This window comes from Phalacrocorax carbo, chromosome 3, assembly GCF_963921805.1.
Source record: "Phalacrocorax carbo chromosome 3, bPhaCar2.1, whole genome shotgun sequence".
In the NCBI taxonomy this organism is placed as follows: domain Eukaryota; kingdom Metazoa; phylum Chordata; class Aves; order Suliformes; family Phalacrocoracidae; genus Phalacrocorax; species Phalacrocorax carbo.
Window position 1 is genome coordinate 25340720 of NC_087515.1, and position 27858 is coordinate 25368577.

The following is a 27858-nucleotide window of genomic DNA, read 5'->3' on the forward strand; positions in this document are numbered from 1 at the left end:
CTTCCCAGTCCTTTTTTTCCCTCTGTATAGCTGTTGCGATATCTGTTCCATTCTCTTCCAATTATTACTGTTAACCTCTGCTCTTTTCCTTTTGTAAACTTGTAACTGTTTCAACAACAAAGTGATGTTGATATGAAAAGCTAAAAGAAGTTGCGTGCAATTGTGAAGAATGTGAATTTAAGGTAGCAGTCCAAGGGTTCTTCCTCCTGAGAAGCAAATCTCTCAGGTGAACTGTGGAATTGTTTTTTAAATATATTTTTTCTAATTGGAATGTCTTGGGTGCTGGGTAGGGAAAAGGGAAGGATCATACGTTTTGGTAAATTAGCTGTTTCTCAGCTCTGCTTACCTCTTGAATCCAGGAGCAGATGAGACCCTGTCTGTATGGAGCTACTTCAGAGGAAAGCTTCAGTGCCCAGTAGCAGGGCTTCACCATCTTCCCTACACTCTGTCTCCTTCATAAATGGCACATTGGAATTAATGATCTGTTTGGGGTCTTTTAGTAATACTTCATTTACTATCTGCTCCTATTGTGCATTGTTCTTGAGAATATGCGAAGAATGCTCAGCTCCTTACAGGATTTGGGCCGTAATCAAGGCTGACACTGACTGGCATATTGTCAAATTGTGCATGTATCATTTATTGTTAGATAACACTGGACATCCGTTAGTGTCTCTTGGCTAATCAAGAGTGTTGCCTCACATATTCTTACGATGAGAGGGCGAAAGATTCTTGTCGTAGCTGCCAGCTTTCATCATCTGAGCGGATTGCAGAAGACGGGACTCTAGGGACAACTGAGAATAGGAAGTTTGAAGATTTTCTGTGTTCTCCTGAAGCAATGGAATGACTTTCATAGACTCAGGGCATTGTCTTCAGAAGGTTGCTTTTGTCTTGTTTTTTAGGTGGTTTTTTTTTTGGTGGTAGCTATTATTGCAGAATAAATGTGTAGTTATTTCTAAAACTGTCAATCTATGTGTCTGTTCCAGGGCGATTTGATGAAACTGTGATTGAAGAAAGAAGGCAATGTGCTGAAGATCTGTTGCAGTTTTCTGCCAATATCCCTGCTCTCTATAACAGCAAACAGCTTGAAGAGTTTTTTAAGGTTTGTTAGCATTTGCAGAAGTGTTTGCTTCTTACTGATATGAGTAAAGTATACTGCTGATTCTGCTTTATGCTATAAACTGTGGAGTGACAGTGAGCTGATCTGACCCGCTTTGTGAAGTGACTGGGAGTTTTCCATCCACTCTAGAAACGTGGCTTTAAAAGAAATCCATGCCCCACCTCTACAAGGTGGAAAGTTTTACAGGAGCTTCAGGCGAAGGGATTTAGAATTTTTGATTATTGAATGATAAGCAAAACCTGTGATGTTAAATCCAGGTGTTCAGTGGGGAAGTGATAGAAATATTGTCACTGTTTCTGTATTTTATGTAGGTATTTATCATTTCAAACCGAAGGAAGGAAGACTGTCTAGACTGTTTTCTTATGGCCTGTTATTGATCCCAATCTGTGACAACAAATTTGGCATATAACTAGTCAAATGTGCTACTAGTGCAGTGCTATGAGAACCTCTTTCCAAATATAGTTTAGGACAATATGTTGATCTGGACTTTCTCTTTATTACATCTGAAGCAGTTTATTTTCAATAGTTATTTCAAACATCTTTATTTTCAGTATCTTAGTCCAACATTCTGCAAACACATAAGCAAAAATTTACAGGTCAACACGATAACAACTCCCTGGAATTAAGGGAATGCTCATCTGGCTGAGACGGGACTTAAGTATATTGATGTATTAAGTATATTTAAATGATACGTATGCAAAAGGAAAATTACAGCGAAGCTTAAAAATCTTCAGTTGTTTTCATGATGCAGTTATTTCAGAGCCCTTTAAAATACTTAAAATAATTTTCTTTATGCTTTGGTGGCAACAATGAATAGGAGTCTGAGTTAGAATATTTTACTTTTCAGTTTATTTGCATTTGTACTTTTTCAGTTCTTTGGAAATACTTCTGTGGTTTTGGGTATTTGTTCAGAGCTCTTCTCCCTTCTTTTGCTTAACCGAAGTATTAGTTTTACCCTTCCAATGGACCTTTTCTGGCTTTGTAAGGCAATGAATATAACTAGAAAGGCATTAATTTTTATAGGAGCAAGTAAGTCTACAAGGGGAGTTATGCAAGTGTAATTTAGGCTCATTTGTTAGCTGATGTTGTGTCATTTTCCTATAAGAAAGCCTTAGGTTTTGATCAGTCACCAGCTCAGGCAATGTCCTTTAGCTCTGCTTGTGGGTGGTTTTGTTCCTTTTCAGAATTTTGTACAAATAGCCATGGAGAGATAGGCTTGGACAATAAAGTATTAGAAACAGCTGAAGGGAATACTGTGTGTATCTGTGTACTATAGGCTCCAGGAAAATGGGCTGGCTACTGTGAAAGTGCGCTGGCCTAGTTCAAGACAGATCAGCAATGCCCATTTGTAACACTGCCTTAGAGATGATGCAGTTTCTGTTAAAGTTGCATGGAAAGTGTGCACCTGAGATGCGAAGCAGAAATTGAAAAAACCCCAACCATTTAGGTAGTTTCTAGTGTAATTAATTGTTCCTGTTGTTACTTCATTTACATTTGATTCCTTCCAGCATTGGGAGGAAATAATGTCCTCCTCATATGCTGGCCTGGCCTTATCTTCACTGTTTGTCCAGTCTTGACTATGACCGAACTCAAGATTGTGGGTCATGGGTGGGACATTAGTCTGATGGACAAACACTCCTGCTTGAGGGACCCACTGAGCTAGAGAACACCACTGATGGGCACAGACTGTAAGTCCCACAAGAGAGCAGAATTGTTGTTTTCTCCCTGTTAAACTCTGGGGTTTTCAGGCAGACCTGCTGCAGCCTGTGTGGTTCAGGACTCTGATGCTGCAGTAGGCTAACTGTTTAGATACCTAGACAGTCTGTGGAAACCAAACATGGCCTAACCAAAAGACCTTGTTTAATTTTGTAGGCTTATATAGTGGAATTAAATGCATTAACTGTAAAGTAATGGAGCATTCCCTGGTTGGGAAATTTAATTTTGACTATTACTTCTATATAATGAGACTTTTCATAGAGCACAGCAGCTAAATAATTCCTTTCCCTCTCTCTTCAGGGTGGAGAGGTGCATGATGGGTCTGAACTGATTGGTCCTGTTGAGCCTCTGCCTGACTCTCTGACAGACAATCTGTCTGACTGCAGCTCTGAAGGTTTGCTTTCTTTTCTCATGTAACCTTATAGTGTGATCTGTTTTTTAAGCAGCGCATAAATGACAAGTACCATATTCGTAGGTGCATCCAGTTTCTGTTTGCTTGGTATGACAGAAATACCAAAGCTGGGATTAACAAAAGAGAAGTTGAGCTCAGTAGAGCTCTGTCTGCGCTGCTGTAAGTTTGCTTCTAACAGGAGATTTTTCTGGGAGATTGTCTAGTGCATTTGAGAAGTCCTAGTGCTCTGTTGCTCAAAAAGAACTGCTTTTGGTGCCAACTGAACTGTCCTCTCTGGTTTAAGTGTATGTAACCCTGCTTGCTTCCAAAAGGTTGGGCAAACAGTGTGGTAGTATTCACAACTAATCATGACCCAAGTCTCTAGCTGTAAAAGTTCACTGATAACTTTAAAACCATTCTGAGATGGATCAATAAATACAAAGATGACTGCTTGAATTTGCCTTGAGCATGAAAAGAATGTCTAAGATTTGAACTGCCCCATTTGTTTCAGAGGGTTCTCATTCAGCTGTTCATGCTGTGGGTGTCACCATTCTTTTAGTGCTTAGCAAAATCCAGAAGAGAGTCGGTGTGGTATTTTAGAAGTGTGGCTTCTGGATTGAGCATATGAGAGTGGGGAATGTTAAAGCCTACTGCAGGGCATGGGGAGATAAGCAAGTTGTTTAAATCTCTTACAAAAACTTCCAGCATTTTTTTCTTTGCCTGAAAAGAACTCCCTATTCTTCAAAGTCTGAGATCTTACATGTTAGAGCCAGTGTGGGCTATGCTCAATTGAAAACTGGAAATCCCTCCCTTACCTTGCTAATATTTTCTGGTTGTGCTATACTAATAGAGGGTGTGCCCCTTTTCCTAAAATTGCATTTCCGTAGTACACTGTAGAGATGCACGTGCTGGCTTGGATACCAGATGTAATTGTGGCGCTGCATTTGCACTAAATAGTATAGCTGTAAGGTAGGGTCAGTCAGCCCAGATAAATACTGTGCTACGGCTTCTTGCCTGCTTCTGGAGGCTGAGCTAGCTTAAGCATCTCTGCTTATAATCATCTGCCAAGTACCATGCAATCTTTTAGACACTTATGTATTTCTGAGTTATATTTGGGTCCCTGCAGCTTCTAAGAATTTCTTTTCAAACTCTTAATATTTTCCTTTGGAACAGTTTTACACTGATGTATAAATATGCACTATTATAGAAACGCTTACAAAGCTCATTTGGGATGTTTTTTTTATCCTGAACTACTTAATTTCCTCTGCTTGCTCTCCGGCGTACAACTTGCTTTGCTAAAACTCTGCTTGAATAACAATAACTACTTGTGTTTTCTAATAGAGGTTTGTTTGTATTTTTTTTTTCTTTGAGGTTGTATGACTTGCCACTGGAATCTCTCAATGTCAGTAACTAAGCGTTTAAGTTATATGATATATTCTACGTGTGCCGTGAGTTTTGTAATTTCTTTTGTAGTACCTTCTGTGGTGTTAATGAACTAATGCACCCACACTACTTTTCTGTGAAGGGCAGGTATAGAGCTGTTTAATTACAGAGAAGTTGTTATAAATACTGGTAACTGTTTTTAAAGGGGCACTATTTCTGTGAAATTTAACATTCCAGATTTTGTCAATGCACCCAGTTTACACTGTGCCTTTTAAGAGAAAAAGTGCTTCTGAAAATGCTTAATGTGAACATTTCTGTTCTTTATTCAAAGGCCTCATTTTTGAAGAACACTTCCTTTATTTGAGAGAAAATATTGAAAAGAAAAAAAATGCTGTAAAGTAGGAAGTGTTTGATACCCTTCCTCTGAATTGGCTGGAGTGCTTTTAGGGGATACTTTCAAAAACTACGAGCACAGGATTTCCAGATGCTGAATGTGACTTTTGTGGATTTAGCTTTTTCTGAAAACCTGTGTGTCTTCCATCTCATGTTTTCTTATATTCAAAACCAAATTTTGTGTGTGGGGGAGTCTAGGGACAGAAGGAAACATCTGTCTTTAAGGCCTCTAGATGGCAGTGGCAATACTCGGCTCTGAGTCCTCTCCCTGCTTCTCTTCAGGGCGTCCTGCCTATATCTGTTTTTTTCCCAGTCCGATTATCATAGTTAACTGTGACTAGTTCACTGTGTTAGTTTTTGCTCCTTCAAGCTGCTGTTCTGAGAAGTATCAAACCCATTCCTTAACAGGTGCTGGTGTTTGCTTATAAGGGTGGGTTGTGTTTTCTCAATTTTATCTGTTCTTTTCAGACAAAGTTCACTCAGCAGAAGGTGTGCACGTTAATGGTAGAAGATGCAAACTGATGGTGGTAGTAGTGTTTTTGTACCAAAATAAGCAATAAGTATCTTGCCTGTAAAAGCAGTTTGGCAGTTCATGTTTTTACAGGAACCTGCTTTTCAAAAGGCCAGATTACCCAGGCTTTCAACCAATTTTTGGAAACTGTGTTTACTCCTCACATACCTGGTGAAATTGCACAAGGCAGAGACAAGTGCAGGAATTTTATATTCAGTTTCAGCATCCTTATACTCATCTTATATTCCTGACAGTCACTATCTCTTCTCCTCTGGGTACATGGAATAACATTCATATGTCCAACTTCCTCTCCAAAAGTCTTCCTATACCAATCGCCAAGTTCTCTAAAGAAGTTCACCGGGAAGCTAATCTTTTTTCATTCTTTTCCCCTCCCTTCCTTCTGTTTTACCATGTTCACATTATCTTCCTAGAAATAAGCCTATGCAGTTCAGGCTCTTCCTACCCCTTGGGCTGACTGGAAGCCCCATGACTGTGGTTGTGCGGTGCCAGGCCTGGGCTCTAAACCTGCCCTTAAGCAAAGTTTATTAGCTCAGGCTCTGTGCTATGCTAGCTGTGTTCAGACAGCTTCTGGTCAAGTTAGCTGTAAGAGAAGAGCAAATGTGGTTTTGTTTGGACTGCAGGGAGGGGAACTTAGATCTGTCTGAAATCTGCTGTGTGGTTGTACTCTAATTCATCTAGTGTGGGTGGCCAGCACACCCTTCCCACAACCCCCCAGCTTTTCCATTCATTATCTGCACCCTTTGTCCATCAGTCAGCTCTGCTTCCACCTATACATTTGCTATCTAGCAATTTCTCTTCACTGAACAAAATAACTCCTCTAAATGTTGTTTTATAAATTCAGTCCTCTGCACCCAAATTTGACATTGCTGTCCCTAAATTGGGCAGGTGAATTGCCCATTATTAATACACTAATTAATGAATCTTCTTCTCTTCCTCCAACTGTTCTGTTGTGAGGTTACCTTCTTTCCTGCAAGACTTGGGGCTACACAGGCAGTTCTCTTCTCTGGATGGGCACTTTGCTTTATGTCCCTCCCCTGAAAAGGTCAGGAACTTTGTCTTTGCACTCCGTCCCTTCCTCCCATGTAGTCTTGTGTCACTAAGTATCACTGTCCCTTGCATTTCAGACAAAGACAGTGGCTGGTAATCTGTTTTTCTTCCTCTTTCCTCTAGCACACATTAAAGGAACTGCTAGCTTTTAGAAAAGCAATATTTCTACAGTGCCGTCTTACTCCTCTTCCATAAGTTGTAAACTTGCTCTAACTGTAGAGTTGCAAAATCAAAAAGACAGTTTGAGTTAGTTGCCTTTGAGTCAATTCCTTGCTGCTGCCACGTACTTTTTGCAGGTAAGTCAGGACGCTACCTGGTAATGTGGATAAACTCCTGATTCTGATAATACAAAAGAAAACAAACACCAGGTTTTAGCTCAGAATTTACTTTCTCTGCGTGTTCAACAGCTAAATGTCTTGACCTTGTTGCCTGTTTTATTGCCTCAGTGGGTACATGTGCCAAGGTGATAAAACAAACTGTTACTTGATATCCAGGTGGCACTGCCAAATTTGTAGCTCGCTCCATATGTCTCATGCAGGGTACTAGTCTGGAATGACATTTTTGAGAATGAAAGCCGGCTTTTTTTTTTTTATTGGTGTGTAGGTCCCAGCTTTGAAGGCTCTCCTATTTTAAGTCTCCTTAGCTGTAAATCATCAGATCAGTGAGAGATAGGGATTAAAGTGCTGCTGCTATTGAAATTAGGTGAGTTGGAGTTCTGAGGTTTGAATTAGCAGCCTCTAAGCAAGCACCTGTATTTTGTGTTTTAACCTCAGAATCAATGAGAAATGGCAAATCTAATACTGCTGTCACAATTTTAATGGTGTGTGACCAAATGGATATCTCTGATAGCTGGTCAAAGAGCAGTTTCATATTATGTACTTTTACCTGTAGTAGGTTTGTGCCCTTTCATTTTGATGGCAAGTGAACATCTAATCTGTTGTATAAAAGGATGTCAGGAACATTTTTTGTCATTCTTGTCCTTTACAGTTCGAAAGGATTTAAGTGGGCTTGATGATGTGACACTTACGAGCCAATCGGAATGTGGAGGTGAGATCTAAAAGTTGTTTCCATAACATTTGTGGAAGTTAAATTATTAGAAAGTCATAATTACAGGTGAACACTTTTCATGGATGATAATCCTTACAGAATGAAATGGTGTATGTGTAAAATACCTCTGTTGCCATTTATTTCCAAATAAACCTGCTAAGTTACTGAAGGTCAGCTTGTAGTAAGTATATATGTTTTTAGCTTATGGCAAATGTAAAATAAAATGTTAGTTCAAACTTCAGTGAAAGGGTTGTAAGCTAATTCATTTTACCATGTGTTAGCAATGAAAGAGGAGTGTACATGTAGATGTGAGTTAGTGCTGCATGATGCATAAGCTGACAGTAACTCTAAATTCGAACTCCTAATTTACTGTTTTTGGGATGCTTCATCTTACTGATTTATAACAATATGTTGGGATTTCTTGCAACAGTAATGACTCCTGCTGATTGACTTTTCTAATAGCGCACACAGAGTAATTTTTCTGGGGCCCACTGGTGTGCAGGCTTTGAAAGTTTATGTAGGGTGTTAGATGTTGGTCTCTTCATTCCCAGTATTAAATGAATCACAGAAGACCAGTTGCTCTGTGGAATTTGTAGCTAACTTTAAAAATCATGTTTCAGTAGGTAATAATATTTAAGACAGCTTTACATGCAGGGAATTTCTGTGCACAAAGTCTCAGAAAGCTGTGTAAGTGAGAAGAAAGCTAACATTTTTGGATGGGATAAAGAATTCTGGAGGTTCCTAAGATACATGAGAAATCTGGAGTAATGGATGTCTTTCTGACTGTGCTTTCAGGCTTCTCCAGTGACAGCGACTTGATCTCTCTGACAGTTGATGTAGACTCTCTTGCTGAGTTAGATGATGGAATGGCATCCAACCAAAGTTCTCCCAGTAGAGCTGTTGGCCTTTGCCTTACTTCTGAACCCTTGGTACAAAGCACACTGGCACCTGAGCAGGAGTGGATCAAACCTGAAGGAGAGAGGGAAAGCCATAGTCTGTTTACTGGAAGCTTAAAGCCCAAGCCTGGCAAACAAGATTACTTGGAGAAGGCAGGCGAGTTAATAAAACTGGCCTTGAAGAAGGAGGAGGAAGATGATTATGAAACTGCTTTCAACTTTTATAGAAAGGGGGTTGATCTGCTTCTGGAAGGTGTTCAAGGTATGGATCTTCCCACTATTTGCCTTCCCTTTTGTTACGGGTATTTGTTTATGGTGTTTCCTTAGTTTACATCAGCTTACTGTGTTGCAAACAGGTGATATGAAATGCAGAACGATGTGTGCCTAGCTTTCATATGCTTGAGGGCTGCTGTGCATAAGGGAGAGACAAAGTAATCTTTCTCTCTAAGATTGAATGATAATTTAGGGTCTCATCTTCCAAGTGCCAAATATCTCCTCTTTTAAAATTGCGGTACAACCTCTGACTTGCAGGTAAGCAGCAAAGTGCTCCACTTTTGTCTCTTTCCTTTTTATTACCTAGGCATTAATTAATATGTGGCACTTGCAGCACTGTTGAAACATTATTTAATTTACATGGTTAAGTGAGGATTAATTATCCCCATTTTACGCATGGGGAGAGGCAGACTCAGGTTAACTTCCCAGTCACAACAGGATTAGAACTATTCTTGGCTCACAGCCTTTTGCTTCTTCCATAAAACTGTTCTTGTTTTCTAGTTAAAGGATGCATACAAACTTAACGTGTCTGCACTGCTGGAGAACAACAGGATTTTTTTTTTTCCCAGAAGACTTTTGTGTATTAATATATATCTGCAAAAGCTGCTGTTAACTGACCAAATGCAACTGTATGCAAATTTCTGTGGAGTTGTCTTGCACCTTGTCAATCAGGGAACATTTTTTTGCCCTTCCATCTCTGGTTCTTGAGAATCTAGAGTGATAACCTCATATATTTGCATTTTGTCCAACAAAGGCTTAAAACTATAAAGCACAGGAAAAGATTTGTTCTTTAGTGGAGTGCATTCAGGGTTTGTGTATTGTGCTTCTGCCCACACAGGTCAAATGAGTAAGATTAGAATTGTGGCTTTGTTTGACAGTGTACAGCACAGGTGCATTGTGCTGCTCCAGAGCTGAACTTAAATGCTAATGTACCACAGCATATACAAGCAGAAGCCTTTGCTGCATCTCAGTAGGATGTATAGCAGTGGTCCAGACCCTCTGAACAGTTCTAGGAATGAAAGTTACTTGCTGAGCTTCCTGGCTAAAAATAAGAGGTTACTGATGAAAACTAGAGGTATGGGCGAAGATATGTGCATAGACTTTGCTTAAAGTGTCTTTTCTTCTTGGCAAAAGTAAATCCACCTCTTTTCAAGTCCCAGTGATGTCAGCAGGGTTACTGCTTTGCTGCTTGTTATGGCTTTTCAATAGCACCCTATCTCTCCTTGCCTATGTTATCAAAATGCTTTTCATTCTTCATATCGAGTGTGCTGGTAATCCTTCTGTTGGAGAACCTGGCTATTCTTTTTTTACTAATACACTTCTTCAGACTTGTGTGCTGTTCAGTTATGGTCTTCTGAAGAATATTCTGTCTCATCATAATCAATTTTGTTTTCTCGCCGTGATACAAGGCTACCATGAAGCAGTTTCAACCTGACAGTTCAAGTTTCAGCTTCAAAAAACTTACTTTATTAAACAGTTGCCATCTGTTAGGGCATGAACACAAGTCAGGCTATTACACATCAGTTGAGCTGTGGTAACTATGCATGTGTACTTGACTTGCGGCAGTGATTAAACATGTTGGCTTTGAATCCATGGTAATATGTTTACCTTGAAGTTTTGAAAGGGCATTCTTGCATTTGTAGGTGACTTGCTCAACTGATGTGTAATAACTTGTTAAACTAGAGTGGATTGAGCTTTTTACTTACATTTGTTAATGTTTCCTCTAAGGACATTTGCTTCTTTGCTGTTGACTAGCTACTCATCCAGCTACCTCAGATGACTGCTAATCCTCTTCTCTCGACCACTGGTATTCATGCTTTTCAGGCTAGAAAAAAAAATCAAGGAGTCTTAGAAAAGTGTGATATTCTGCCCTGTTTTCCTGATGCCACTCAGATAGTACAGTGGGAGTTAGTAATAAACTTACAGTGGTGCCTCTGTGTGTGTGTGAGGGCAGAGGTGTTCCTGATGGATGAAGAGATATGTAGCCACCACCTGCAGTTTTTTCTGTGCAGTCCCTGACATTGCATCTGTACAGCACAGGGAAGGGAATAACAGGAGTAAGTTGCTTTTTAACTGGCATCTTATTCCTTGGGAACATAAATGTACACAGGCTAGTTCTTGCAGTCAGCTCTCTTCTGCTTTCTCTGTGTTACCCTGCATGTCTGTGGAGGTGGAAAGGAAATGGATGTTTGTCCTCTGCTGGGCACTTGCACTAGATTTGGCTAGATCCAGCTCATCTGGTGTCCTTTCTCTTTCGAGCTTCTGCAAGCTGGCAAGGAGACACTGATGTCCTCTATAATGATAGGCCTAATGCAAATGCTGTCCTAAAAATATATGCTTCTTCAGGGACTATGAGGACATTAAAAAAAAAAAAGAAAAAAAAAACCCCAACACCCTGCCCCCCAATCCCCCCCCAACCCAACAAACAAAAAAAACCCAAAAAACTGACAAAAAAGCTCTAAACCCAACAAATAATGACAAATAACTATCTGTATCATTGCTTTTAATCTAGTTACTTTGGGGATGATATGTTTAGTGTTGATATGTGAATATTCACTGTATGTTGCAATAAATTAAGCGATTCAGTTAAACACCTCTGGTTAGGTATTTCACGTGGATAATGACGTGCTCCTTTCAAAGACAAGGATGGTGCAATTGTTACAAAACGCCTATGACCTTCTGCCATTGATTATTTTAGACTATTTTTTTGTAAATTAGCCTTTGTAATACCTGAAAGCGAAACACAGTTCATATATGCTTACACACATATACAAAGTGACATTGCCTTTCAGTGTACAGCCATTGCAGAATACGTGGCCTCTCTTTAGAATGGACTGGCAGTGGATTTTGCATGTTAAATGGTAATACATATTTTTGCCACGTGGTGGCACCAAGGAAATAGAAATTGACACCTAAGTATTGCACTCAGGAAATGTAACCAGTGTACGCGGGGGGGGGGGGGGGGGGGGGGGGGCAGGAGACATCATCCATCCTGAGTTTAAAACTTCCCTCAGAATTACCTCAAAAATGCATTGCCTCTATAAGTTCGTGAGATGTATCTGAAAGATAAGAGTGTCTCGTTTCCAGTCACTCTGTTAGGCTTGGTACGAGATCTTCTTACAGCTGCCTTGTCAAAATTGTGTACAAGTAAGTTTATTACTGCAAGTTTATGGACTTGTGTTGTGTAGCTTGAAGTAGCTGGCTTCCATAAAGGCAGTCAGAGCACACTTGAGTCTGTTACTTCCCTGACAACTTTGCAGCTCTATGAGCTGCTGGCACTAATGCTAGACAAGGTAGGTGTTACATAGTCTTACACCAAAGAAATGCACATCTTGACTTCGTTTTCAGCTGTGTGCATGCTCTCACAAGTATAGTGGTGTTAATTATACTCTGCAAGGTGCATGCGTATTCTCCTCTACTAGTTTTTTGCAGAGTTTTAGTACTATATCTTTCAGTGGCCTATTCACAGTTCTTCCAAAAGGCCTGATCTGCATGTCACTTGGGGTATGAACACCACTCTGTGCTCCAAGAGGCTAGGGCCTAGTTCCGCTCTGTACATGCCTTTAATATTAAACACGTTTGCCAGCAGGAAGAAGAAGAATGCATTCTTGAACTGGCAGCAGAGCCCTTGGACTATCCATTGAACTACCTGTCCCTCTTGTACCTCTCTGCTTCTTTTATACCAGGGCTCCCTTGCATGCGGTGAGAGGGAATGGCTGCCATAATTTCCTTTTTCCTCTGAATATGTATTGGTTCTGTTGCCCCTTTTGCTTTTTCTGGGTATTGTTGCATACAGGATTTTGGAGCTTTTGGAAAGCAGGTCTGTAAGGATTGTGTAGGATGGTTAAACAATTCTCCAGAAGCTGAAACCTTCTGAAATTAAAATCTTCTGCCTTTTTAAGGATACTGGAAGTATATTAATTGGTAGAAACTTTGGCTCACAGTTCTAGCTTTTCCTTTGTTTTGTTAGCATGTCAGAGCACTTTGAGGTCAGTGCATTGCTTCAGGCCTAGTGATGGAAAAAATGCACTAATCAATAGCAAGCCCCCGACTTCTAGGCTGGAAGTTAACTGTATTTTATGTGAAGTAGTGCTTTCCCTGACTTTGGTGTGTAGGACATGGTTCATGTTAGGGAAAAAATAGATCAGGAGGCTGAAGTTATGGAAAGAGTTTTTTGTAATAAAGGAGGGAGTCCTGTGTCTATAAACTGCTGCTCTTTTTCCAACTCCAGCTGTTCTCACGTTAGATCCATTATGGATCTGGGCAGTCTGAGCTGTGTGATAAACAGAGTTAACACTACTGCTTATTGCTGGGTTTTGGTAAATTCAGGCACATGATGAAGCAACAATGCTTCACAATATGGCCAGTCTAATTTTTGTAGAAAAGTAGAGGGTCCATTTCTTGTGGCTTATAGAAGTGTTAATTGCTGGTCTGTTACATACAAGGCTCTATGTTACACCTTAACATTTGAAAGGAGATGATCCATTTACTCTGTCAGAGGTTTGGGGTGTTTGTTTTCACATGTGTAGCAGCTGTGGCTGGGCACAATGAATATTTATTTGTGTTAGGGGGCTGGTTCAGCTAGGCAGCATGGACCTTGTTGCATGAAGTATGTGGTGCCTCTTAAGCCAGCTTAGCAGCCACAAGCTGTTTTCTAGGTATCTGTATTTTGCATTAGGTATCTACAACTTCTAGATAAGCCTCCAGTGTCTTTGAAAGCAGGCTGCGAATGTCAGTTTTGCACTGCTCTGTGCTATTTTAATGTTTATCCAGTAAACAGAGCTGGAACAAAAATTACACAAATTACTGGAACCTTGCTAAAATGACTTTGACTTTTAACCCAGAAATGCATATACAATGAAATGCTGGGAATACTTTGGACAACTAGATGATATTTTTGGATATACTGAAAACAAACCAACTTGTGTCTAATTACTGGGATTATGATGGGCTATGATTTGAACTTGTGATGGAGCCAGGGATGCAAACAGGAGCATGCTTGACAGAATGCCAAGAAGACTGTGCTTCATGAAAGGGGGAAGAGGAGCCATGGCTGTTCGATGAGCATGTTTCTGGCTTCCAGAGTGAAAAGAACCTTTGCTTGTTTGTTGAATGGCGCTCAAGAAGACAACTTCTGTTACAACAGTAGCTATTTTAAATTCCTTTCACTTGTTAAGTCCTCTGAGTAGTGTTTCTCGCTGATAGTAACAATCTCTTAGGCAGTTTCTGAGCTACCCAGCAGCTGTGTCTGACTGGAGCAATGTCTTTGAAGAAACAACAGACCTGTTTTCTGAGAAGATGCATTGAGGTGTGAGCTGATGTCTGCAGGGAAACCTTAATGTTGTGGTGGGCCCCACAGGGAAAGGTTAACGACAGGGTGACTGACAGAACTGTAATTCTTCATCACCTGATCTCAGACCTCTGTGCTCCTATGGCATATCATCGCTCACCCTATTTGCTGTTGTAGTTTTATGTTTCCACTGAGGCTGTAACCAGTCAGTATGAAAACTTCCTGCCCTGGTTCCTTCCAAAGGAGCCGAGGACTGCCTGTTCCCTGATACTGGACTGTGAGGATGCCGTAGGAACATTTGGTTAGGCTTTTTAAGCAACGATATGAAGTGCGGTCTCTGTCCTAGTGCTTCATACAACCTTGAAATCACACCTGCTGTTTCAGAAGGTTAGATGTTTGTGAGAGGACTTGTCTATTGACAAGCAGCTATAGATTAAGGAAAGATGTTGGAAATACTGTGGTTTGCTAAAAAAAAATTAAAAATAATCTAATCCCCACTGTGCTGCCAGTGATGCTGAAACCCATGCTAATATGGGCTATGAGCTGTTCATAATGGAAACATGCTGGCTTCTGAGCCCATTGCAGATCATACAGAGCTTCAGAGCAGATTAGTGCTATGGGATCCATCACTGTGCAGTAGATGCTGGATGGATCACCCTGGATATCATTCCATATGCAAAAGTACTGGGTTCAGACACTTCATCATGTCAGAGCAGTAAAAGATAGCATCTGCCAGAAAAGCATGGTGAAGTTGTTGGTGTATAAATACAGCCAGATTCAGCTATGTAAAGGAATATTCAAGGCAAAGTTACACTTAAACTGCAAGGATACTCTGCACCAAGAGTCTGATAAAGGTCTGGGGTTTAGCACCTGCTGCACAGCTTAGAGTCTTACAGTACATGTAAAGGTGAATTGTAGCAATACCCGTAAGCCAACATGTAGGGCATGATGCAGAGATGACTCTGTGGTTGCTCTAGCATGTGGCTGTTAAAGAACAAATATGTGATGAGGTGGGCCTTAAAAATAATCTGTTATTTCTTCCCTCTTCTCGGGGACACAGCTGGCTGCATTGGCTTGGTGTTGTTCTGACCTTTCCAAGATTTCTGAGTCTGTCCTCGTAGCAGTTCCTTGCCAGGTTGCTGCTTGTGCCCAGCCTCTTTGACAGACATCTCTTCTTGCCTGCACAGACTTTTATCTCAGCTGTTGTTAGCCAGCACTTAGCTGCAGCTAAGTGCATGAATCTTTTCTTGACTGCTGCTATGTGGGGCTTCTACCTCCCATCAGAAGAAGTAGTAGGGTTGCCACACTTTTTCCAGCATACAGTGAAGACAGAACAGACTGATCTAGGTTATGGTGTTGCTTCTGTCCTTAGGTGAGAAAATTGAAGTCTTTGGCTGCAGAATTAAATGCCTCAGGCAGTGTAGGTGAGTTGAGACAAATAACTAGCTGGAATAGAAAAATTGCATAGGTATGTTTAAGGGCATGATGCTGGATGATAATCAGTGCTCTCATCTTACCCCCACCTCCAACAGTTCTTGCATATACACCTTGTCTCTTCTCACATCTTCCTTTTCTCTTTTCCTTTCCTCTTTTACTCTTTTCCCTTCCAGTATCTTAAAATAGTCTCACTAGCTTCGGAGTTGAGTAGAAGGACTAGTATAGGTTTGATGTCTACAGGGCCTGCTGCTGGCGGTTCTGTTTTAGATATTTTAGTGATTGCTCATGGAAAGATACCATTTCCCATAGTACTATATAAAAGTGCATATGTTTTTATTTCATACATACATATAAGTACTATTAGACTGTCAGGATTGAATCTCAGAATTGGTTTTATCTGTATTTTTCTTCTTTGTGCAATATTTCATGCTTTAAACTGCAGTAACTCGTTCTTACTTGAAGGGGTAGGTGTATGTGTGCCTGTGTTCCCTCTGCTCTGAAACAGGCAATGTTTGTGGTTGCTAATTCTAATTTGGACATGTCCTTTTAGTTAAGAAGGAAGAGTGCAGAGAACTTAGAGAAAATATTTTCCTCTGTCCTGTAGTGGTGGCCTGTGTAACTTCTTTCCTTCTCTGACTGTCAGTGCTCTCCTCCTGCTCCTGTGGTGCTTGTGTTGGAGGACCTGCTGCTGCTGTCACCATTTTGTTTCTTCATCTGTGCTAGGATGCCACTGCTTGTTCTTCTGTCTTGCAATGCTCAGTTTGTGTGTTGTTCCCCCCGCCCCCGCAGTTTTACAGGAAAGTTTCCCACATTGTGAAGTCTTACTTTGGTGAAACACCTTGCAGTTGAAGAGTACAAGTTTTATCAGATGGATGGGAAGTTAAGCTTTTCCTCCCTGAAATGGTGTGTGCTGTGTGACCATTCATTTTAGTTCTTTCCAAGCAGTCACACATGCACATGAAAAGCTACCACCACATTGTGGATTTAACATGAGAGTTTATCTATAAACAGACGTTTGTTGATTAGTGCTTCTGGAAAGTTATGTTTCTTATTATCTTGAGTGTTACCGACTCCTGCTTTACTGGTCACTCAAACACATTTCACCCACACCATTCTTCTATGTAATCTTAACTTTGGCCCATATACCAATATTGTTTTTTTTCCAGAGAGGTGTTTACCTAGACATTTACACCACTGGTCTGTTTTCTACAGGATGCAGAATTGGTAACTTCACAGGAAGTGTAGATCTGTAACTGTCTTGAGCAACCTGCAATGAAGATGATGTACAAAATACAGACATAATTATAAGCACACTGGAAAGTTGGAAGAGTAATTCTTAGGTGTTCACTCACTGTTGTGCATTTGTGCTTCAGCATGAGAGGTTTAACCTTTAAGTGACTTTTTCTTCTTGGTTGCTAGAGTACAGTAGTGGCCCAAGTCTTCAAAAACCAAGGAAGAATAGTTCTGATAAATATGGTGCATCTTAATAAATTTTGACTCTCTCAAAATGTTAAAAAAAAATGGAAAAAAGATAATTTCAAACTGTTTTCCCATAATGGGCTTAGCCTTGGTCTTATTTTTTAATATTTACAGTTTTCTTTCTGCTGCAGAATTTGGCTGCCACCTCAGAGGAACTCATCATTAATATAATATATAGCATGCTACAGATGATGAGCTAGTAGGCTTACTTCACTATTCTAAACTACCACCTGCTGCTAAAGTCTATAGCATCTTTCCTTGATGCTGAAGTGTCCATTTACCCCAGCACCTGCCACATTTCACTTAAGTAATTGTTTGAAAATTAAAGGTTACCCACTCTCCTGTGAAAGTTGGTAGAGACTTGTTCCAAAATCAGCAGCTCTTCCCATTCCTGAAATAAATTTTGGGGTTATAAAACTGTGTCCAAAGTGGTCACAAACCTATGCTGGATGATGAGTCGCATTGTCACTTACAGTGTGCCTGAGCTTTTGTTTGGCTAATATGGACAAAGGAGTCTGCTTCACATGATGTAAGAAGTGTTTGCCCTAAGAAGAACAGAGGTCCTCTTGAACCAATTAGGCAAAAATAACAGCTGGGCTACCCACTAATAAGGAAGGTGCTGCTAAACCTCTTTTCATTGTGAGAAGAAATAAATCTTTTAAGGCTTACTCCCTTGCATTTTTATAGAGAGCAATTCTTTGAAAAATTCAGCAATCCAGCTGGGTGATATGTGCAGGAAGACTGTGAAGAAGATAAAGAAACTTAAAAATAAAAAAAGGTATTATAGCTGTTAGATTTGGCAATTATAAATGTTTCATTGAAGATTTCAGTATTTAGGGAAAGTTTTACTGTTTAAATTGTTAAGAACATGGAGTTTGCGGTTAGCACAACAGGCAGTCTCCCACAAGTTCCTTGTAGCCTGTTCTGCAAGAGGACATTCCTTCCTGGAGAAAATCTCTTCTGATATAATCTTAAAAAAAGGCAGCCCACATATATTTTTAGTAACTCTGAAAGAAAAGCAGGAGGATTTGGAATATGGAGGTTACAGAGGATTGGGATAGGTAATGCTAACTTTTAGCCTTACATTTTCTGTGGAAATATCCACATCCTGGTCAAGCAGCTAGTTAGGCAGAGAGTACATTAATGTTGTCCTGACAGATTGGCTGCTCTTGAGGAAAATCTGTAATGCCCAGTGGGGGGTGATTTGGAGGGGGTCAGACACGAAGGAAAGAATATCCAGAATTCCTTGGTGGGTGCTATATACTGTGATTTATTGAATGTGGGATATCCTATATGTTAGTGGCAAATGGTGACTAGCGCTATCTTTGTTACCATCCCCTAAGATACACATCTTCCACATGACTTCATCCTAGATCTGTGGAGGAGAATAGTTAAGGACCAGAGCAAGTTTGAGAGAACTTCTATGCATCTGAGACATGTTCTGTTAGTACCCCAGATTATTTCAGGGGAAAAGGACAGATTTTTTCAAAATCCTTACTGCCCGGATTATTTTTTGTTTGAATTTATTGGGTATGGCCCCCTTTCAGTAGCTTTTTGCTTTTAATACCTGAACATAAGTAACTTTCTGATGCAATAGAATTACAGAAGGTTTGATGCTTGAGTAAACAGTTAACTGAGATGAACACTTAACAATTCAACATTGAGTTAGCTAATTGTTCAAAGGTATGTACTCTTCTGAGGCGCTATGAGGTGTGAGTAAAAGACTCCTTTTGAGTAGGAGGCGAACAAATATATTGTTATTTTCCCAGATCCTACTACTGTAAGTCTGTTCTGTAGAAATGCTGCTTCTCTGTATTTTTCATTCGAATCAGTGGACTATTGGGAAAAGAAGCAGGCGAGTCACAAGTGAACTCAGTGGCATAATTATTCTGATATTTGTGGTTTTCCTTTATCAAACCCTCAAGATCATTTGAAACTTGTAAGGAATGTCTGTTTTTGTAAATATATTGTAGCCAAGCTGTCCTTAGAAATAAAAAGCAAAGAACAAATTTTAAATCATTGGCCGCTGTCCTAATGTCCTGGCTACTGTTACTTTGGTCAGCGGGTGGCCTGGTCAGCCTTTCCAAAGCCAATTTTTATTTTAAGATATTTTTATTTCTTTGAAGTGGGCAAAGCCTTTGGAAAATGACGGAGCAGCCTGCTTGTGCTTGTGTAGATGAAGGCTTATATGTGCAACAAAGTAGCTGTAGAGTTTTTATATTCTGTTTGCAGTAATAGTAAACAGAGCATCTAAAATAACCACTTGCACATTGCAACAAACACATCATCATTTGCTTAAAAAGAGTTATAATTACAGTTGACGAAGCATGGACACCATAAAAAATGCATTAGTTTGGCTTGACACATTAATTACCTGTTTTTGCAGATGTTTTTATATATTGTTGTGTGAACAGTTTACAAAATAATTACAGGAAAGTAATATGGAAAATAAACTAAGTGGGTGGTTTCTCGCCTTAATATTTTCATTCATGTGAATTTGTGTGAGGCACAGCTGCTCTGTAGCAAATGCGGAGGGAGAGAGGGAGAGAGACGGGGAATCTTGAGGGGTTTTTATTCTAAGGTCTCTATGATCAGCCTTGCTACACTTTCATATCTTCTTTTAGCAGTGTAGTTTTTAAACATGTAAAATGACATTGCTGATTTAATCCCAGTGATCGGGGGGGGAGAAGCTTTGATCCTGATCAGATGAAACATAAATCTTCTAGTATCTAGGAAAATAAATGAAAAATCAATATTATTTTAAGCAGGATGATCTTTTATGAGCAGTTGTAAAGATTCATCAAAAGCTTTGACATAGTTTAAATATTTCCTGTTTGCTGCCATTTAAAGAAAAATGCCTTTCAAGTTATAAATTGTAATTAAAGAAAGATACCTCTTTAGATTGTTATGGGCTAACCACAGAATGGAAGTAGGAGCTCAGTATGTTCACACAGTGTTTAAATCAAGAGGTCTTAACAAGGAATAAATTACTGGATTCTTTTAAGAGTACACAATTTGCCTAACTGAAAACACTATCCCATAACAAAATACAGTATTGCCTTTAAAAAAAACCCCGCATAAAGTCTGCATCACAGCTTTAACATCTGTCAAATCTATGGATTTGTTCTAGTGTTTTAGTGGTTTATTAGGTTTTAAGTGAAGAGTTCTAAGACCTGAAATTTGGCATAAATGCTAAAGATTATTTTAGTTTAATGGGGTCTTTATTATTACGCATCACCCTGTGTTTAAGGCTTTTAAAGTAACATTTTCTGGTTTGTTTTTTTTTTTTAGAATTAATATCCTGTGTTTCTTTACAGATTTTTTTGAGTTATTGGCTGTTTAAATGGGAATTTGTACTGGAAGATAGCTTTTTAAGTTTTCTTGGTTAAACTAATATAAAGAATAAACAGCCAAAATCCTACTTCCATAAATCCAATTCTCAAACATCCACCTGTCACAGTGTTCAGCGACTGAACTGTTAATGATCTTATTCAAAATAAGATGCAAGAACTTGTTGAGTAAATGGTGTTTTGTGAATCCACACCCTCTTATACGGCTGAAGATTTTAATGAGTGAACAGTTTGCAAATGTTATCTAACAAATTACTCAGGAAGGAAAAGTAGAAGGAAAACTGAAATTAATGTCTTGTGAAAGTAGGGAGAACAAAGACAGCTCTAAGGGGACATCCTAGCTTGTTTGCGTTAATTACTGTAAAATTACTGAAGCATTGAAAAAAGGCAATAAACATCCCAACTAAATACACATAACTAACAATTAAGCAGTAAGCTTGACTTTTATGATAGCCTTAGACACTAACCTAGCAGTGTTCTACCAGTCTGCTTGATGAAAACGCTGGCTGAAGAGTTTGTTGCAGTGCAGATGACTTGTTTTTCCTGAACAGCTACCACTTCATCTGTCTAAGAGAATATGGGTGATCACTAGTGGGCAGACACAAGAAAGTTTTATGGTGCTGTAAGATTAAATATAGAGGTGAAAGCAAGATTGTTAGTCATGTTGCAAGAAATTGCAACACATTTATAAAATACCAAGTATGTATTCTCTTCTAATAAAGCCAAATCCAAGTTCAAACAATTGAGTAGTTGTTTGTTTTTTTTTTTTTAATCCTAGATGGGAATAAGACTTGCAGTCTCATCTAGGGTAATTTCCCCAGATGAGTCCTACGAAGTGGTGGCTGAGATTAGAGGTGCTGGACCGGGTATGAAGTCCCCTCTGTCCTTCAAATAAGAGAAATTGCTGAGAAATTTTTACATATTCATAATATTGTATGCTGCAAGTGCACTGAATTTCTGACTGTCCAGCTTCTTCCCAAACCAAGTGTAGTCCAAGGCGTTTGCAGAGCAGTGCTGTGTGTCTCTGTCCAAGATGGTGACAATCACTTTTCCCTCCTGCTGTGGGGTGGATAATAAGACTTACAATAGATCACTTACAGCAGAGCTTGGAGCAGATCGTAAGTCTCCTACTTATTCTTGGAGTCTGTGATGGTTCTGTGTGTTTGGGTAGTTCGTAGTCATGATATGAAAGGGAGGGATAGTCTTTATTTTAACAGGGTCAAAATGACTAGTAGTAGACCATGGGAATATAAAGCCTCTGCCTTCTTCACTCTCTAAGGATCATTAAAAGCAAAAGCAATGATTCACTCCCTCTTGCATGGGGCAGGGAGAAAACAGCTCTGAGAGCCTGCAGCAGAGGAACTCTTCATGAACTTTCTGAAGAGACCTCATACTTAATTTTTCATTATTATCTTCCATCTTGAAAGTGTTTTGGGGAAAATTGAGCAGTCGGGCAACCTGTTCCTCCTCCTTTATTAAGGAGTTGGTGTTAAAGCTAGCGAGATTTGTCTGACTGAAGGATCAGAGTGATTCCTCCCACCCCAAGCTGCTGATGAGATGTGCCTGCAGCTTACTCTGCTTCTTTGGGTCCTACCACTAGTGAAGCCAAGTGCAAATTTCTGAGAGGGGCTTGCATGTGCATGCACATACTCTGGAGGGACATGGTTGACCACAGACAGATGGACGCAGGCAGAAGGATATTGCCTTTAGAGACAGCTATATAACCATGGACAGTGTGAACAGACCAACCTCTTTTGCTGGTCAGGGAAAGACCTGCTGTTCTGGTCTCTCTAGTAGCTGCCCCCGGCTCTTGGGCATTTTGTCTGACTTGCCTGCTTATCTAGCTTGAACTTTGTCAGTGTATCTTATGGATAGAGAATAATGAGCACACTCATGCAGAATATAGTGAGAAGTAGGGTTTAATAAGAATGTAAGACAGACAGTGTTGGTCAGGTACAGGGCTCAGTCAGACAAGCATATAGACCAGCAGCCTGCCAGTCGGCCTGTGTAATTCCTACCTCTTTCCTCATGCTTGTGTGCCACCCCACCCCCGTGCCGTACCTTGACCCCTCCCTTTCCTCACCTTTAATCCTACCCCTAAACATCTCACATAATTTTACACATTGCTACAATCCCTCCTGAAAACCTCCCACGGTAAGTTTTTACAGGCAAGTGTTTACAGAGCAAGTTCTTCAGACATCCCATAATAAGTTTTCTATTTTTATGAGACTCATTCTTGATAACACACAAATATTTTTTTTTCTTTTCTTTTTCTGGTCAGTTACCAAATTTCTGCTTAAACTTCTTCAAGGTTACACTCAGAGGTTCCTTTCATGGCCCATGATCAGTGTCTTATGAGTCCTAGTCTTTGTTACTGTTTCTGTTATCTGTTCTTTGTTAGAATTTGTGTTAGTTGCATGTTTAATTTATTACCTCTCCTGTTCCTTGCCTTGTCTTTCATGTTGAGTAGCTGTTAAAGAGATATCCTTGCAGTTCCTTGCCCTGTTTGAGCATCAGTTTATGAGAGGTGCTGGCTTGCATCTGTCAGTGCAGAAGCCTGTCACAGGCAAGGCTGTGTTTCTGCAAGCCTTGGATGGCCTCATTTATGGCTGGAAGAGACTGTCAGGGCCATATTAAGTATCTGCTATTGCTCTGACTTCCGGGAAAGTTGTCTGTAACTATTTTTCAGCACAGTAATCTCAATTTTCTGATATAATAATGGTGGCTCACAATCTTTTTATCTTTGCTTGATGGTTGGGTGTTGTCATCACAACTTGAGTCTATTATAACAATATACAGCTTGTGACGTGAACGCTAAACATAAATTAAGTTTTAGAGTGAATACGGAATTTGCACGACATCACAGTATTCTCACCTCTTGCAAGGGTTTGGATAGATTAGATAAAACACGAAGGTGGTTCAGCCACCTAGGAAGTGAAGTAGTTGGTGCAACAGCTTCTTCATTTCTTCCTGTGTCACCCCAAGCCAACAGGCAAGGCACAAGTAGCATTGGAAAGCTGTGAGCAAGAGTTCATGGTGTCTCTTATGTTGCCTTCTGGCTATTGATAGCATTTCTGACTTTCTTTTATCCTTAAGAAAGCCCATATTAGAAACATGGGGACAATACAAGTTTCTTTATTGTTTTGTTGTAAATGTCTTATCGTGTCTTCCCTAATAGAGGTTTTTTGGGGTACAATGTTCGGATCAGTGGTTTGTTTCAGTTCTTGCTTATGTTACCATAGGAACATATACCAGATTACAGAAAAATGAGGTAAGACTTTTTATTTACCTTAGTCTTTAGCAAGGCTTAAATTGTTATTTTTGTAGAACTCTGAGATCGTAGTGCTTGCTTTTTATAAGATGCATATTCGTAGGTTTGATTGTGAATAACCCAAAGGAAATAAAAAAGGTAGAATCAAAGCAGTCATGTGCTTTGATTACTTAGTACTCCTCTCTCTATGTAGAGAAAATAACTTTCTTTTCCTCTGTTGAGGTGAATCAAGTCCAACTCGGCGAGAAGCAGTGAAAAGGAAGACTGCAGAATACCTTATGCGTGCAGAAAAAATTTCCAGTCTCTACCATAAATCCTCTGAAGATGCATCTGTTTCTATGGTAAGCTTTAATTTCTTTTTTTCTGAACCAGAATTTGGGATAATTAAATTGTCCTGTCTTTTAGCAAAGCATATTTGGGCTTGAGGTTCAAAACCAGTCTAGAATTTCTCTCTTTCAGGAGGCCTGAGTAGTATTTTGGTGTTACATTTCCTTTAAGTTGCTCTTGGTTTCTGATTCTTGTTGGTTGCATTTTGTGGCATTATAAGGAGTGCTTGATTTAATCCAGGCCTGCTTGTCCACATGCTTTCCTTCTACTCTGCAGTTAATGATATAAGCCTGTTTAATCATGCTAAAAAATTTAAAGGTAAAGCAAAAAAACCCGCCAGAATGTAACACTTCTTTTGACTTTTTCATGAGAACATTGCATGGTCCTGTAGGAAGCGGAAAGGCTGTTAGTTTCTTTAGCCTAGCTCATAATGGTGTATCAGAAGTAAGTCAAGCACATGGCGGGGAGATGAGACATGAATTTCCCACAAAGTACATACGTAATTGAGCAAAGGTTCTTCCTGATCCCTTCAGATGTCTCTCCTGGATGTGCTTGAGTGATCAGCTGCTGCTTGATTTTTGAGGAGTTTATGTAGTAATTCCCCCCTTCTTAAGCAGAAACATCCTTATCTGTACTTGCAGAAAAGACAAAAAAAGCTTATTGCAAGGCACCCTCAATAAATTTCTACTTCGCCCTTCCCCAGACAATTCCCTTGGGACTTATCTATTTTTACTTTAGACTTTTACTGCAGTCCTGCTAAACTGTGTATGATTGTCAATGACTGTCCTCTTGTAGTAAATATAAAAGTTATCGACTTCCTATCTCTCTACATTTATATCAAGTGAGGGGAAAGGGGCAGATGATTATTGCTGCTTATTTTGTACAGATCTAAAAATGCTTTAAGGAGACCACTGCTGCAAAAATAGGAAGACTTACAAAATCTGAGTGCCTTATAAGTAAATTAAAAAAGCAAAACCACTGATTTTGAAGGGTAGCTTTTTTAATGTTGGGAGCCCACAAGTACGATTTTGAGGATGTTCCAAATGGGATATATTTTGTGAGATTTGGAGTCTTGCTGGTGCTATGAATTGTGCTTTGAACAATTTAATATTTTGGACTGATATGAACTCCTACTAGGCAGTCTTTCTTTGGGTCAAACACCCTTGAAAATGGGGAAGAATTTATGTTGAATGAAAACCTCAGTGTGTTTGGAAGTGGCAGAACAAGAAAAAAAAATTAACAACCTACTTTTGCCTTTTTATAAGTTTAAAAACTAATCGTGTTTGGGAAGGAGGAAGAAATAGGTTGCATTTTTGTACATGAACTTGAGAGGTAGATTATTTCCTCTTTTATGCTGTACTGAATAAGACACATGCCTTCTTTGCAGATCCAAGGGAAAGCAGGATTAATTGGTATAAGACAAGAAAAAAAAAAAGTAGTGAGAATAGAATATCATTCTCCTGTGCTGAAGCTCAAAATTGACAAGTTAGAGCAAATCTGACTGTGCACAAGCAAAATGTTGCACCTGGCTTATTCTCACTTTTACTAAAAAAAGCCATGCTTCCATGATTTGGCTTTGTTTTACCTAAGTCTGTATGTGTATTTTAATATCTTTTATTTGCTGCTCCATAATGTGTAAACTTGACTTTTACCTTAGACCTTTGGAATTTGCTGCATCAAGGGCAGATGGTGCTGATCGGTCATGATGGTTGCGGTGAGGAACAGCTTATCTTCAAGTTGATAGTTGAAAGTTAATGAGGAGAAGGACTTATCTCCCAAAGTTCTTGTAAGGGTAGTGGTAAGAACCACTAAGAATTGGTGTGCTCTGTTCTTTGGCTTAGTGTCTTAAGGAAAGTGAGGAATGTGACTCTTCCTGCGCGTTGGTTACTGAAAAGACCTGAGTTCTTGCACCTTAGTTACTGCTTATCCTTTTTACTGCCCAAGATAGCTTATATTGGAGTTTGCGTTAATTAATCCACCCCATGCAGACAGTGATAAATGCACTGAAATGACCTGCATCTATATACAGTGTGATTCTTGGGAGATACTGGTGGAAACATGCAGATATTCTGTGTCCTCCTTAAGAAATTAGGTCTATATTGTACAATGTTAGTGTGTATGCCTCCTGCACCATCACTACACACCAGCTTGATGTTTCTCTAACTGCTGTCTACATGCCTTTGGTCATGCTGGGGCAAGGCTGGTCTGTTACCACGAGCACCTCCTACTGCTATAGTCATGCTGACTGACACCATCCCTTATTCAAATGCTGGTGCTTGGACAGGATATAAACGCAATAACACTGTACAATGTCTTCTTTGGTCACATGAATCCATAAAAAGGTCTCCTATCACTTCCTCCCTGCTGGAGGGACACCAAAGTCTTTGAGAAGAATCACTGTGTAAGTACTCTTAGGAAGCCTTTCCTAGAAGCATGGCCAAGTGCTGTTACACCTGTTAGCTCAGCACAGTTTGAACCATTTAACTGAAGTTGATTTGCAAGAAAATGATGGACAAATACTGTGCCCTAGCAGTACCTCTGCCTGCATTACAATAGGCAGAGTGCAGTTGGGTTATCAGAAGCATGGTTCAGCGCAGGGAACTTCATAGGCCATGGGGATGCTGAGACTGTTTGCACTTTGGAGGAAGAGGCCTAACTAGTAAGCAAGTATTGGCATTTAAGGCAAAGTGTTCTTGTTCCTGACCTGATGTTACAAGGCAGAACTGCTTTGTCACCCATGTCTGGCATAGATAGCTTTGTGTTTCCTATTGTGCGCTTGCAAGTAACAACCACAGTGATCAGCTTTGGTTCACTAGGCTCACCTGGCCTTCTTAGACATGACATTTTCCTTCTTTCTCATCCACCAGGCCAGAGAAATGCCCAGCAAGGGAAGAGGTAAGATGAGAAATGCAGGTTCAGTTATTGTCCTGTACCCCTCAGCCTCTCATACCACCTCTCAGCCTGTCAGCCACCCATTTGCCGTCTGAACACCACATGACAATAAAGCACAGGAGCTTTTCTCTGAGGACCTGGTGCAGAAGTAAGCGAGCTATTCTTCTGTGGCCCAAAATGCCAGGCCTTTGCCTCTTCGAAGAGCAGATTTCCCTTGAGGCGAGGGCCTGGCATTTCAGAACTGAGAAGCAACAATTATCTTTGATGCCATGGAAACCAAAGAAAGAACAAATAGTAGTTTGTTACTTTTCTTGCCTCAACAAAAAGCCAACAGTGTAGCCCTCAAGGATAGCATCCTTAGCAACCGCCCTGCTGCTGGCAAGTCTGAGTGGTGAAGAGCACAAGAGGAGGTGTTTGGAGAACCCTTGGCACTGTTTAAAAAAGGTTATGAGTAGAGGGCTTAAGGATGGATAGCTTTCTTAAGGATGAAAAGAAGCACAGGGAACTGACGCAACTGTATCTAACCATGAACTGGGAACTCACTTGACAGGGTCTTGTAAACATTGAGAAAAGCCTTGATGTGACCCGTAGGAGTGGAAGATGTGGAGACAGTTTCTGGAGGTTGTAAACAGGCATACAGACTTTCTGGAAAAACAAGCTGCAGCAAATGCTGTCCTTCTCTTTCTCCTCCAGCACAGCAGCCTCAAGGGCCTTCTTGACAACAAATGCTCGAGAATGCTGTGTGACAGCAGCAGCAGGCCATTTTGCAGATTCTTAAGCTGTATTTTCTCCTCTGCCCCTTTATAAGTAGCAGCTCTGGGGAGCCACCTCCAAGCCTGAGTGGGAGCTGCAGCAACAGCCTTTGAATCATGCTGGATTGACCATTAGAAAGCTGCAGTCTTATATAGCTGTCAGCTGTGAGGCCCAGTACAGCTACATGTACAGGCTGTGGGTCTGTTTTGACTTCAGTATTTTTTAATGCGTATTTTTTTCACTCTTTGAAATTATTTCTAGTTC

At 40.0% G+C, this 27858-nt stretch overlaps 1 protein-coding gene across 7 annotated transcripts in view; it reads left to right on the plus strand.

Moving 5' to 3' along the window:
• Positions 1-27858, plus strand: part of RPS6KC1 (ribosomal protein S6 kinase C1) — a 92946-nt gene that overhangs the window by 17201 nt on the left and 47887 nt on the right. For all 7 annotated transcript variants that reach the window (XR_010372029.1, XR_010372030.1, XM_064446206.1 and 4 more), the window contains 5 exons: positions 984-1099; positions 3134-3227; positions 7567-7626; positions 8422-8784; positions 23845-23963. Coding sequence is in view for 5 of the 7 variants with exons in the window: in XM_064446206.1 (XP_064302276.1) it covers positions 984-1099; positions 3134-3227; positions 7567-7626; positions 8422-8784; positions 23845-23963 (752 nt within the window). In the remaining 2 variants the exon portion in view is untranslated. The remainder of the gene's footprint in view (positions 1-983; positions 1100-3133; positions 3228-7566; positions 7627-8421; positions 8785-23844; positions 23964-27858) is intronic.